Below are 13261 nucleotides of genomic sequence, written 5' to 3'. Positions count from 1 at the left end.
CAGTGAAAGAAGGATGGAGAGGCCAGAAAGTAGGCATCCTGAGGATCCTGAGCAGTCCCCATGGGGGGTACTTCATTCCCAAGAGGGAATGAAGCCAGCGCTGCCGTCAAGAGAAGATATTTGGGACCTACATGCAGTAAAGGGTCCTCAGCCACCTGCCCCAGACTCCACTCCAGGACACAAAGTAGCAGGGCCACCACATCTCTCTGCCTCCCCTGCTCAAAAGCCTCCAGTTTGGGGTTGGGGGCAGGGATTGCAGGGGTGGATAAGGAACTGGGTACCCAGAGGAAGGGTCTTAAGATTCCACAGTCCTCACACAGCCAGAAGGAAAGCTCCACAGACGATGGTGCTGCTCCCTCCCTCCCTGACACTTGCTCGACCCAAAAATATGAGAGCCAGTAGATAACGTTAAAAGATTGAGAAAATTGGAAGGGGAGGTGAACAATGAGAGACTATGGACTCTGAAAAAATAATCTGAAGGGTTTGAAGAGGTGGGGGTGTGGGAGGTTGGGGGAACCAGGTGGTGGGTATTAGAGAGGGCACGGACTGCATGGAGCACTGGGTGTGGTACAAAAACAATGAATACTGTTATGCTGAAAATAAATTTTAAAAAATGACTAAAAAAAAATAATAAAAGATTGAGAACCCCCTAGCCTTCCTCCTCCAGGGTAAGCCCAGGAGGGCTCAGAACTCCAAGGGATCTGCCAGCGTCCTGGTGTAGCAGACTCCAGGCCCAGAGCCCCCTGGAACGCTTTGAAGCTGCCTGACAACTGATCTCTGACAAGCACCAACCAAGAAGAGGACCCAAAGCCTGGTGGGAGGAGCGATCAACAGTGTTGTTATTCAGGCCGTGTCAGAAGCTCCACCCAAGGGCTTCCAGACAAAGAGCTCTGGCCGTGCTAGCCCTGACCTTGATGGGATGATCCTTCCAGAAGCTTCCCTGGGGCTCACCTTGTCCGGAGTCAGGAGGGACTTCACCCCAAAGCTCATGCAGCCAATGAGTCCGCTCTGTCTGGGAGAACAACGGAGGCTTGAGTCAGCACCTTCTCGAAGGGTTCTATCAGGAGACCAATTATCGCATGCAACATAGGTCTGCCTGATTCCCTGTGAGCACTTTGACCCACGTCATCTCATCTGATCCTTCCAACTTTGTGAGTTAGGTTGGAGAGGGCTGAGTCTCCCCATTTCACAGAGGAAAAGGCCGAGAGGCTCAGAGCTGGTCCCCTTCCCAGGGTCACAAAACAAGTGAGTAGTCAGGTCCTGCGGGAAAGCCATGCACCCTAGCTTGGAAAGCCATACTCCCTCTACCAACCACAGAAGCTCAAGGCTACTGGGCTTTAGGGACTTTTTTTTTCTTTAATTTTAGTAGAATTAACATACTGTATTATATTAGTTTCAAGAGTACAGTATAATGATTCAACAACTCCATGTCTCCCAGTGCTCATGAAGATAGGGCACGGTCTCCCCTCCCCCTCCCCCACCTCTCCCCTGGCAACCAGTTTGTTCTCTGTACTTAAGAGTCCAGGTTTTTTGTCCTTTTTTTTTTTTTCATTTGCTCATTTGTATTGTCTCTTAATTCCACATAGGGTGAAATCGTACAGTATTTGTCTATCTCTGCCTGACTCATTTCACTCAGCATGAACTATTCTGGTACTGAGGAGATCTGAAGAGCCATGCCTCACCGGGAATTTCAGCACCCAACTCAGCAGACTGACGCTCAACTGAAAAGCTGTGGGACCTCAAGTTCAAGAAGGTTTTCTCAGGTACAGGCAGGACCTTAGCAGTTCCAGGACAGGTTCAGGTCACGGTCCCAGTCAACACAAAAATTGTTGAGACTAACCTGACCTGGAAAAGTAGGCGTGAGCCAGGGTCAGGCCATGTGGGCGGGGTCACACTGTGGCCAGAGGCTGAGTTCAGTCAGTTCCTCCATGGCTAAGAGTAATTCAAAGTTCTGGAAGACCGATCACCATTGAGTCCCAACGTCCAATCAGGGACTGACTGATAGAAGGCCTCTTCCAGTAATGATGGCATACGCTAATGCTAATGAAATTCAAAAAATAATCTTGCTGGGTGCCTGGGTGGCTCAGTTGGTTAAGCAACTGTCTTCCGCTCATGTCATGATCCTGGAGTCCCGGGATCGAGTCCCACATCGGGCTCCCAGCTCCACGGGGTGTCTGGTTCTCCCTCTGACCTTCTTCCCTCTCATGGTCTCTCTCACTGTCTTTCTCTCAAATAAATAAAATCTTAAAAAAATAATAATCTTGTCACTGGGAGAGAAAATGAAATAGTTGACAAATCTGTAGTTTAATGAGAGGGACACCCACAAAAATATTAACAATGGTTGTCTCCGGTAGATGGGGTTAGAAAGGTTTTTGTCTTCTTTGGGTTTTCAGTGTTTTCAAATTTTCATAGGGAACAAGCACTACTTTTGTAATCAGAAAAGAAAAACAATATAAAAGCATTTGAAAATACTTCTACTCTCCCATATCTTTCTCTAGCCTAGCACGAGAGTCACTTTTTCATTTTTCTGTTCTCCTCTTTCTTAGCGCATCCCCAACTCAGACTGCCCCAGAGACTGGTTTGATAGCTGTTAATCAAGAAATGACATGAGTATTTAGATGGAAGCATAATCAACCCTTCAACATTGGAGGGACCCACAGAGAGGAGGGACTGAGCAAATACTGTGGAAGACACAAGAACAAAGCCAAAGATGGAAGAAGACGCCCAGACGGATAGTGAACTCCCTGGAGACATGCCTCCCAGAACCTGCTCTAGGGCAGCCTAAGTGAGGCCAGGGGATCTAGCCGAGGGTTCAGCCTAGAACCCTCTGAAGAGCCCACCCAAGTCCTGTGCACCAGAGCCTACTCCCGGGGACCAGACACAGCAAGTCCAAGGTGGGATCCGGACATGCAAGTCTAGAGGAAGCTATCCTGGACTCCTGCAGGGCTCCTGCCCATGCCTGCTCCAGTCTAGGACCAGTGGGCCAGGTCTCAATGAATACATACTGTTTGCATTCTCTGGAAAGGGTAGCAACTCATCACCAGACTGTCCCAGGCAGAATAAAACTAACGGCTTCTCACAGGCAGCCAGGTCAAGTGGGGGCGGGGCTGCCAAAAGGCAAGGGCTGATCCTTGGAACCGGTGTCCCTGCCCAACAGAGGCACACTCTGCCCCGACCCATGCCTCCCCACCTCCTGTTACTTGGCTACTCCCCCTGCTCCCTCTCCCTGGCCTCATTTCCTGCGGCCTGGGCACCATGGTTCCCCTTCTTCCTTGCCCCCTCCCATCAGAAAAGATCAGATTAATAATCTACCCAAAGAGGACAGTGCACACACCCCCAGTAAAGGGACCCTTCCACATCCCTCTCCCCAGCCCACCCCCAGAAGCAAGCACTCCTCCCTCCTGGGAAGTGGCCAAGTAGGCACTACCAGCCATAGGGACCATCACCAGCAGCAGACACTAGTCTGAGTTGCCATTCCAGAAAAGCCTTTTCAAGGCTTCGCCAAAGTCCTCACCACGAATTTAATTCTATTTATCAACACATTCAAGGGCAGCCTGGCTGGTATCTAGGTGCTCACACCTCCTTGGTGCACACTTTCCTATCACACTGGGTATGGCTCTAACTTTCTTTTTTTTTTTTTTTTTTTTTTAAAGATTTTTTTTATTTATTTGACAGATCACAAGTAGGCAGAGAGGCAGGCAGAGAGAGAGAGGAGGAGGAGGCAGGCTCCCTGCTGAGCAGAGAGCCCGATGTGAGGCTCGATCCCAGGACCCTGGGATCATGACCTGAGCTGAAGGCAGAGGCTTTAACCACTGAGCCACCCAGGCACCCTGGCTCTAACTTTCTAAACGTCCAAGCACGATGCTTTAGCTGTAATAAAGGCTGCCTCTCCCCTCTGCTCTTCAGTAAGTGGAATTTCATTCCCTGAGGCTTAGAGAATGCTACATGGTTAATAGCTTCCCATGAGCTTTGCTTCCTGTTAAGGGGCCTCCAATGAGTTCATGCTAATTCAGGCCAAGTAAATTGTCACAATTAATGTCCATAAGCAGGAAACTCTCTCTAAGTGTTCTTCAATTAGCTACTCCTTAAGCCCGCTTTTGAAAAATCTTTGGAGGAAGAAAGCCTTCTTTTACATGTAATCTGACCTGCAATGTAGTGGTCGGTCAGCTTATAAACTTGGGAACAGGTGCTTACCCTGGAGACTGCCTGAAAACTTCACGAGCACCAAGTCTCAGGGCCCAAGCCTTGGTGACTTCTGAATGCTGAACCCTGAGCTCAGGGCTCTGTGCACTCAGTGAAAGCTTGACGAATGAATGAATCCATCATGCCTGTGGTTGGTTGGCAGGCACTGGGCAAGGAGCCGCAGCATTAAGGAAAGAAGACAAACATGCAGGGATTGAAATAGCATTTCAAGACAGCAATACAAGGCCTCTCACTGACAGGGCGAGATTGACAGACAGATGAACAGTGCAGGCAACAAATGCTGAAAGCTCTGGGAGGGCTGAGATCCTGGAAGAAGGCCTGAAGAGCTGAGCCAGGTAGAGGAAGAGGAAGGGCAGAGGGAACAGCCAGTACAAAGACTCAGAGGTAAGGCTTCATGGAACTCTCATGGGAAAGAGTATTTGGCTCAGTTACCTTTTGAGCAGAGGGCACAAGACCCCTGCAAAATGAAAACGCATTATTTTCAGGGAATGCTTTTCCATTCTCTCTGCAGGGGCCTTAAACTATTTCTGTTGCCGGGTTAGAGCATTTAATCTCCATTTATTTTTACTTTGGTGGCTTAAATTGAACACATATTTTTCCATTCATTTTTTTTCTTCATTCCCCGTGTCTGGTCACAAGCTTTCTAACATGATGGCACTGTGCTTGGCACTGAGATCCTGTTTGGGAAGTAGATTAAAGGTGGGAGAACAGGACAGGGTATGACACACAGCAAAGAGACTCTCCATAAATATTCCTACTCTTTGCATAAAGGATTATGTGTTTAGAGCCTATGTGTGTTTTGTTCTTTTTTTAGCGCGGTGCGTGACCTTACAATCCTAAGACTGTTCTCTGGCCACTGGTTCTGAAAGCGCTATGACTGATACTAGAAGCTTCAGCGTGGCCTTCACCGTATCATCAAACAAAACTTTTAAATAGCTGAGTTCCAGAGTCAGTGATATCAAGGAGTTACTGTCAATTGTCAAGCATGATAATGGCACTGTGGTTGTTTTCTTAAGCCATCTTTTAGAGAGATATGTAGAGAGGACATGAGATGATGTCTGGGATTGGCTTTTAAAAAATCCACTGGAGGGACGCCTGGGTGGCTCAGTTGGTTAAGCAGCTGCCTTCGGCTCAGGTCATGATCCCAGCATTCTGGGATCAAGTCCCGCATCGGGCTCCTTGCTCATCAGGGAGCCTGCTTCTCCCCCTGCCTCTGCCTGCCATTCTGTCTGCCTGTGCTTGCTCTCTCTCCCTCTCTCTCTCTGACAAATAATTAAATAAAATCTTTAAAAAAAAAAAAATCCACTGGAGGAGGGAGAATGTGTGGGGGCAGAGAGGGAATTAGAATCGCCATATAGTGCTGATTGATGAAGCTGGACTATGACTCTATGAGGGCTTATTATATGATATTTCCTACCTTTGTGTATGTTTGAAAATGTCTATAATTTCTTGAAAATTCACAGAACTTGAAAGCTGAAAAAATCTTAGCGTCTTTCACTGAATTTCACAGTTAAAACTGGGGCCCAGAGTGGGGAAGGGACTTACCCAAGGTCTCCCAGTGATGCTGGCATGAAGCCAGATCACCTGCCCTCAGGCCTGTTTCCCCTCAGCACCCACTTTGTCACCACGATGAGGTGACATCACCCAGCATTTCCCCCAGAACGTCTTTGTAGACCATCTCATCCCCCTAAAATGAGTTCACAGCCGTCACTGGCAGGATCGTGAGAAGTCATGAACAGAGGCTTCCCTTTTATCTCTTATCAGTTGCAAAGTGCAGCTGCCACAAATTCATCTGGATGATTTATGTAAAACCACACGACAAATGCCGTGGGAAACAGCCCAGGCCCCAAGGAACAAGGGTACCGACACAGTGTGTCACAGAAAGAGTACAGCTTTGGAGCCATTTACCGCCTGCATGAGACGGTCACTGGGGCTGTAACATGGTTATAATTACACAGGTTTGGCACCAAGCTGCCTGAATTTGAATCCTGTTTCCACCACCTCCCGGCTGTGCTAGCGTGGGCAAGTTACTTGATCTCTCTGTGCCTCTGTGTCCTCACCTGTCAGAGAGCGACAATACCATTACCTATTTAGACAGCGTTGTGAGGATTAAATTAGACAACGCGTGGAGCAGGCTGTGCAATGTCCACACACAGTGGACATTCGGTGTCTAAAAACCTCACACAAGCTCCTTCGCCTTCTTCTTCTCTGAAGGGAGGGACGGTAAGAATTCCTGCCTCCCGGGGTTGTGATGAGGATTAAATGAGATAATGTATGTCGAGTGCCTGGCACAGAGAAGAGTTCAGTCAATGTTTGTTTCCTTCCTTCTGTGATGGTCTTTGATGTTGCTAAGTCGCATGTCTGTCCTTCGTCCTTCAGAGAAGCACAATGCGGTGTGAGTGTTCCGCAGGGCAGAAGTTTCCTGCAATTGCTTGGTCTGCCTCCCCCAGCTCAGAGGCCTTCTGGCTCGGAGACGGATCAACACCACGCCTCCCCATGGCCCAGGGGCCTCTGTGGTGCTGGCAGCTTCGGAGGGGCCATCTGTCCCCCAGTGGGCCTGCCTGTGCCTGCTCTGTCCCTCTTGAGCTTTGGGTTGGGACCGTGACCACGAGTTCCACTCTGTTTGGTTTAATAAGGAATCTCACTTTCCCAAAATAGGCAACAAGTGGAGACACGGCCTCTGTCACGCTGCCCCGCTGGGTGCTGACTCACTTTCCCCCCAACCTCACTTTCTTTTCCAAAAACCGTGAACTGCCCTCTGCTGGGCTCGCCCTGGTCTCACAGGAGGGCAGACCTCTGTGGCAGATCCCTACATGGCGCCCGCCTCTAGCACCTGCTCTCCTCCTTGCCTCCATCCTGTGGGCTCCCCCGATGCCCTCCTCTGTCTTCTTCAGGTTTTCCTGTCAAGATGGGATTCTCACCCTTGAGCCTGGTCACTCACATCCTGGGCAGTACCCCCTACCTCACCTACCACCTTGGTGGTCGTGGCTCCCATATTCTTGTCACGGACCTCTCTCCCTCTGGGCTCTGTGTCAGCAAGGCTCCCCCCACCGCCACAGCTCCATCTGGCTGCTCTCCAGCCCCTCCTTCCCAGGGGGCCCAAAGCTGGTTCCCTTCCCCTCCATGGCATGCTGGTTTGCTTGGGGACACCACCTGATACTGGGAATGACCCCTGACTTCACCTGCTGATCTCACAGCCAAACCACCACTAAGTACTATTAATCTCATCTCCTAAATCTGTCCTAGGTCTGTTTCTCTCCTCTCCATCCCTAAAGCATCTCTCTCACAGATCACTCCAAGATCTCCTAGCTCCTCCCCAGCCTTCCAAAGCCCTACCAGATGACAGATCTAGAACACGCATCTGCCTCTCCCCTGCTCAACACCCATCAGTATCTCTCCACCGCCAACTTCCCAAACACCAAGCTGGCGGCATGAGGGTCCCCTGAGAACTTGCCCTGCCCATGAAGATCAGACTGAATCCATCTGACGTGGCCCCTAGGAACCTGTGTTCTCTGCAAGCATCCCAGGGAATCTGATGCAAATCTAGGACTGAGAACCACCAGCCTTAGGAGGCAACCCACACGCCAAAGAACACCTACAGAATCATCTGATTTGGCTTACACCAACCTCTTCATCTTATCTCTAACTGGTCCGTACTTTGTACTTGACCCTCCTGCCACACCGGGTAGTTTGGAGACCCCTCCCCATTCCCGCCCTGTCCTGCATGCTATACTCTGCTGGTTCTTTCTTCTGTCCTTCTGCGTGCACCCCAGGAGGCAATATAGTGAGAGTGAGACTCTGGGGCCTAAGTGCCTGGATCCCCAGCCCAGCTCTACTGCCCACTGGCCATGTGACCTCCCTTTCTTACCTTCCATTTCCTCTTCTGAAAACTCAGTCAAAACCCTACTCCTCTTAAGAGTTAAGAATTAAATGAGATAACGCACTGTCAACCCCTGGCTTGTGGTCAACCCCCAATAAACTGTTGTTCTTATTATCAACGTGATGTCCTCTTCCTCACCCACACCTCTAAGTCCCTATCAGTGATCCTCTCCAGAGCAGTATTGTCTCTGATTGACCCCACGTGTCCCCAGCATCTAGAACAACGTAGTCACGTGGGTACCCAGGAAATGGCAGCTGAATGAATGGAGCCTACAGCACCATCACTTCCATGAGACAAAGCATATGCTCCATTAAAAGAAATATCCTTCCTTATGAAGGCTGAATAAGGCTCAATTTTAAAAAGCATATCAGCTATAACATTTAAGATACTAAAAAGCAACCCCAAAATGTCTTCCCAGTCCAAGCTGATGAATGGAGCTGATTTTCATTCACTGAGGCATTTTTCCAGTTACCACTTGGTTCTATGATGGTTCAACAAAAGTATGACCACAGGGTCTCCCAGATCCCTTTGGCTGCACCAGGGGAAAGAGCTCCTGCTGCTCACGGTAGGCAAGGCACTCAGCCCAGCTGCTCTGACCCCTCTGCCGGACAGCCGATTCTCTCCCTCGCCCCACACTCCTCGCCTGTGCTGGACTAAACCCCACACTAAGGACCACGTCTGGCCTCCCACCTCCTGGGCAGCCCCCAGACCCACCTGTTTGGCTCCTCCCACAAAAGACCTCTGCACCTGCCATGCAGCCTCCTCATGGCAGCCTGAGCCCAGTATGCATAACCCTGCCTCTTGCCTTTGCTCATGCAAAACCTTCTCTCCTTGTCTTTTTTTTCTTTTCTAAGATTTTATTTATTTGACAGACAGAGATCACAAGTAGGCAGAGAGGCAGGCAGAGAGAGAGAGAGAGGAGGAAGCAGGCTCCCTGCTAAGCAGAGAGCCTGATGCGGGGCTCGATCCCAGGACCCCGGAATCATGACCTGAGTCGAAGGCAGAGGCTTTAACCCACTGAGCCACCCCGGCACCCCCTTCTCTCCTTGTCTTATTCTTGATCTCTGCCCCAAGTACACAATCCCATTTCTTTCGTGAAGCCTTCCTTGATCACAGTGGCCCACGAGGAACTTCCCTCTTCCTATACTTATTGTCCTTATTACTCATTCAGCCTTGTATCCATTCAAGCAATATTTACAGAACATCTATGTGCTAGATATTGAGTATAGTGATGTCTAGGAAAGAAATGGGCCTATTTTTCTAGGAGCTTCCACTCGTATGGAACTGAGCCTGTTTATATGTTACTGTAATCAGTGTCTACGCAGCACCTAGTATCCCTTCCTGCAAGTGGGCACCTTGAGAACAGAATCCACAGGCAGGCTGGCTGGTGTCCCCAGAGACCAACGCAGTGCCTTGTTGATACCAAGGGTACAGCAAATACTACTTGGTAACACGGTCCTTGGCATTGTCTGGTGCTATGGGGACTCAGGGAAGGGCTAGTCTCTCAGGTTGAGTGTGGCCACTACTACTCAGTCATCTCACAAGATTTAACTGTTGCCTGCTGGCCGCCTGTCTGCCACCTGCAGGCCAAGAGCAGGCTCTCCCCTCCAGCTCAGCGCTTCCCCTCACCTGGAGTCACACGCCCTATTCCACACAGTGACCAGAAGGCGCTTCTGTTCATCTTCCTCTTGGACAGGACTGCAAAGCAAACCAAATGATCAGGGTGTTAGTAGGGCCGAGCTCCGGGCTGGACCTCCAGAATCCATCATAGTTGCAAAGTTTAGAAATAACTTAAACAACCATAAGGAGCTGGTTAAAGAAACTCCCAACAGGGTGGGAGGTGAGTATTCACACACACAGAAGAGCTTACATCACCTTGTTTAGGACAAAAGGGAGCTTACCGCACACTATTATAGAACAATCCCATTTTTGTAAACACCTGCACGAACGCACACACATACACACCCACACAAATCAAAGACCCAAAAAGAAATAACCCGAGGCATGTAGGGCTCAAGGGGTTTTCTCTTTTCTTCTCTTTGCTGATCTATTTTTCTACAATAAACAAAATTAGTTTGGGGAAAAAAAAAAAGTGTACTTCATTTTCAGTAACAGAATACCAAACGGCCATTCCTTCCCATTGGTCCAGGGTTCAGGGAGGGGGGAACAAATAATAACAATACTACTACTACTTCTACTACTAATAATAATAATAAACAACTGACCATGCATTACATGGTCTCAGTCATAGGTCAGCTCTCCGAGGTCGGTACTCTCATCAGCCCGTTTTACAACTATGAAAGTTGTGGCCCGGGGAGGGTAGCAAGTTTTACAAAGCGGAGGGATTCCTCCACTTGGAAAATTTCTTCTACCCAAAGAAAAGCCTTGGCCTGAGGCACGGTGGGAAAATGCCTACTTGTCAGGGGCTGCCAGCCTCAGGCTGGGCACTTGTTGTGAGAACCAGCCAAGAGGCACCTTATCACCATGGACCTCGCAGCCGGGCCCGGAGCCAGCGATGCAAGGACACAAGTGAACGGGAAAACACAGACATCCTTCAGAAGTCACTGTTTTTCTGCTCAGATCCACTTCTAGATTTGACAGACAGAGCTGTTTCCAGATAAACACTCCTTCCCTCTCCCCTTGAGGCCCCCAGACTCTTACAAGAAGAAGTGCTCGCGGAAGACCGGCTCTCTGCAGTCTGGGACGGTCTGTGTCTTCTGGCGACGAAGTCGGTTATCTTCAGGGATCAGAGAAATCTTGAATTGGAGAAAAGCAAGCATGAGAAGAGGGCTCATGGCCTCCTAAACACCGAAGCCCAACAGCGGACTTTGCCCATCTCCCAGGGGAAAGGCTTCCCGGGTGTCCTTCAAACCGGCCTCTGCGGAGGAGGACAGGGTGCTGTCCTCAGTCAGAGGCCAGGAGACAAACAGAAGCTACTGCCGAGGCACTAGAGTCAGAGGCGGGGACAGGGAGCGGGGAAAGGTCCCCACAGCGTGACACCACCAAGGCAGCCACAGGCTTGGCCGTAGATGGGGTGTACTTCGGCCATCTCCGGTCTTCCTCTCAGCACTGGCCTCTCTCCTGAGTTCCCCGCAGCTGCTCAGTGCTCCCTTCCCCAGAGGCTCTAGGTCAGTCTCCGCTTAAGGTCGCAAATCCATGTTCTCGCCCTCGAGCTGCTCCCGCCCTGCTCCTGACCAAGTCCTCACCGACAGGTACCTCTGACCAGCCTGGGGGCTTTGGGAGAGAAGAGAGGGGTACATCCCAGCTGCCACACTCTGGGAGGTGGCTGGCCTTCGGCTCTGGCTGGAAGTAGGCCCTCCGCCCTGTGGGGCCTCTGTCTTCACGACAAAGGCCCCACTCATTTGGATCTTCTAGGCCTCAGAGACACTCCCTCTCCTCCACCACCCAGACCTGGCCATCTTGCTTCTGGTTTTGCCAGGGAGAGGACTGAGAATACTGCTTTTCATGAGAGGGTTTGGGATTATCTGTGGGTTTCTGTCACACACACATTCACGGTGCTCACTCATGGGGATGACCGAGCTCACCCATAAGAGACCAGCTCTTGGGGTGCCTGGCTGGCTCAGTGGGTTGAGGCCTCTGCCTTCAGCTCAGGTCATGATCCCAGGGTCCTAGAATCGAGCCCCACATCGGGCTCTCTGCTCAGCAGGGAGCCTGCTTCCTCCTCCCTCTGCCTGCCTCTCTGCCTACTTGTAATCCCTAGCTGTCAAATAAATAAAATAAAATCTTAAAAAAAAAAAGAGTCCAGCTCTTGCAGGAAGCCATAGGAACCAAGCTGGGCTAAGGGAAGGGCCTATCCTAGCTCAGCGTCTCATCATTGGACCTAATTAATCCCTAAGGACCAAATTAGGAGGTGGTCCCTGCCACCTCGAATGGCCCCAGGCCCACAGATGTGCTGAGACCTTGGGACACAGTCTAGTGTCATGGCTCCCCACTACCCCCCACCCCACCCAAACATACCCCCCCCAGCTCATCAAATACCTTCACGTAGGGATCACAGATGCCAGGGTCTCTGCTCATCAGGCCTTTTCCTTCTATAACTAAAGAGAGAATGAAAATGTTGGGGTAGGTAGCTAGGTGGGAAGGATTATCACTAGCCCCTAATGTGTGTGACAGACATTGGTTATTAACCCCCTCCGGTCCAGTCCATTCCCACCATCTCCCACATGCAGACAGCACTCTCACTGAGACGATGCACGATCCCTTCAATTCCTTGAATCTTACAGCTGAAAGAGAACCTCAAATTTATCAAGTTGAACCCCTCATTTAAAAGGAAAGATGAGACTATCAGGGGACCCAGAAATAGTGAGAAACCTGCCCAAAGTCACAGAGCAATCAGAGCGATGGGAATGCCAGAGCCGGGTTTGGATCCCTATCTCCTGACTCCCAGTCCAGTGCTCCTTCCTCCACACAAGACTGGAGAACTCATTCTGAGCGGTCTGCCGCGCTGGGGCTGCTGGACGGTATAGCACGGCAGGCAAAAGTCCAGGTCCAGAGACGGGCCCCGGGCCCTGGGTCTGCAGACCAGCACCAGTGCCAGTCCCACTGCTTACTAGATGGGAGAGCTTGAGCAAGTGGCTTTGTCTCTCTGCAGCTGAATTCGCTGTTTTTCAGTGGAGGAGTGATCATAATGGGTTAGGGATCACGACATCCTCTCCACATGGTAGGTCTGCTGCATAAAGGCAATAATGTGTCTAAAGTGCTTAGGAGAGGGTCTGGCAAGCAAGTAATTGCTCCAGGGGCGTTTGCTAGAGAAAAAAATAATAATAAATAAAGGCAAGGGACAGGTGGCGGGTGAGGCACAGGCTTGATCCTGACATAAGCCCCTCCCGTTTGCCTGAGGTCTGCAGAGACCGGGCAGCCTCTTGGCTCTTTTTTTTTTTTAATGTTCAGTGGATGGAGCCCTAGGGTTTGGCTTGGACGGGGCTCCCATAGTCTGAGGCATGAAGCCTGAGAAGCCAAAGGAGAGAGAGAACAGGCTGGAAGGGATGAAGAGCCCCAAGACTGGGGCGAAGCCAAAGCAAACTGTGCAGGACAAATGAAGTGGTGGAGGCCAAGATGCATTTTGCAAAATCTGTTTGCACAGCTGGAGTCTGGCTCTGGCCCACAAAGAAATCCCCTCTGCTGGTCCTTGGGAACGTCACCCGGGCCCCCCCGCCC

General features: G+C 50.4%; 1 protein-coding gene across 2 annotated transcripts in view; it reads right to left on the bottom strand.

Annotated features, from left to right (window-relative positions):
* The window catches only part of LOC111145677 (regulator of G protein signaling 3), a 117886-nt gene that overhangs the window by 89836 nt on the left and 14789 nt on the right, over positions 1-13261 (bottom strand). For both annotated transcript variants that reach the window (XM_022500768.1, XM_022500765.1), the window contains exons 3-6: positions 12083-12141; positions 10745-10839; positions 9713-9781; positions 952-1012 (exon numbers count right to left, since the gene is read on the bottom strand). In XM_022500768.1, the coding sequence (XP_022356476.1) occupies positions 952-1012; positions 9713-9781; positions 10745-10839; positions 12083-12141 (284 nt within the window). The remainder of the gene's footprint in view (positions 1-951; positions 1013-9712; positions 9782-10744; positions 10840-12082; positions 12142-13261) is intronic.

The sequence above is a fragment of the Enhydra lutris genome, unplaced genomic scaffold, assembly GCF_002288905.1.
Source record: "Enhydra lutris kenyoni isolate GAN:26980312 unplaced genomic scaffold, ASM228890v2 scaffoldscaffold13, whole genome shotgun sequence".
In the NCBI taxonomy this organism is placed as follows: Eukaryota; Metazoa; Chordata; class Mammalia; order Carnivora; family Mustelidae; genus Enhydra; species Enhydra lutris.
This window is presented reverse-complemented; position numbering and strand designations above follow the sequence as displayed.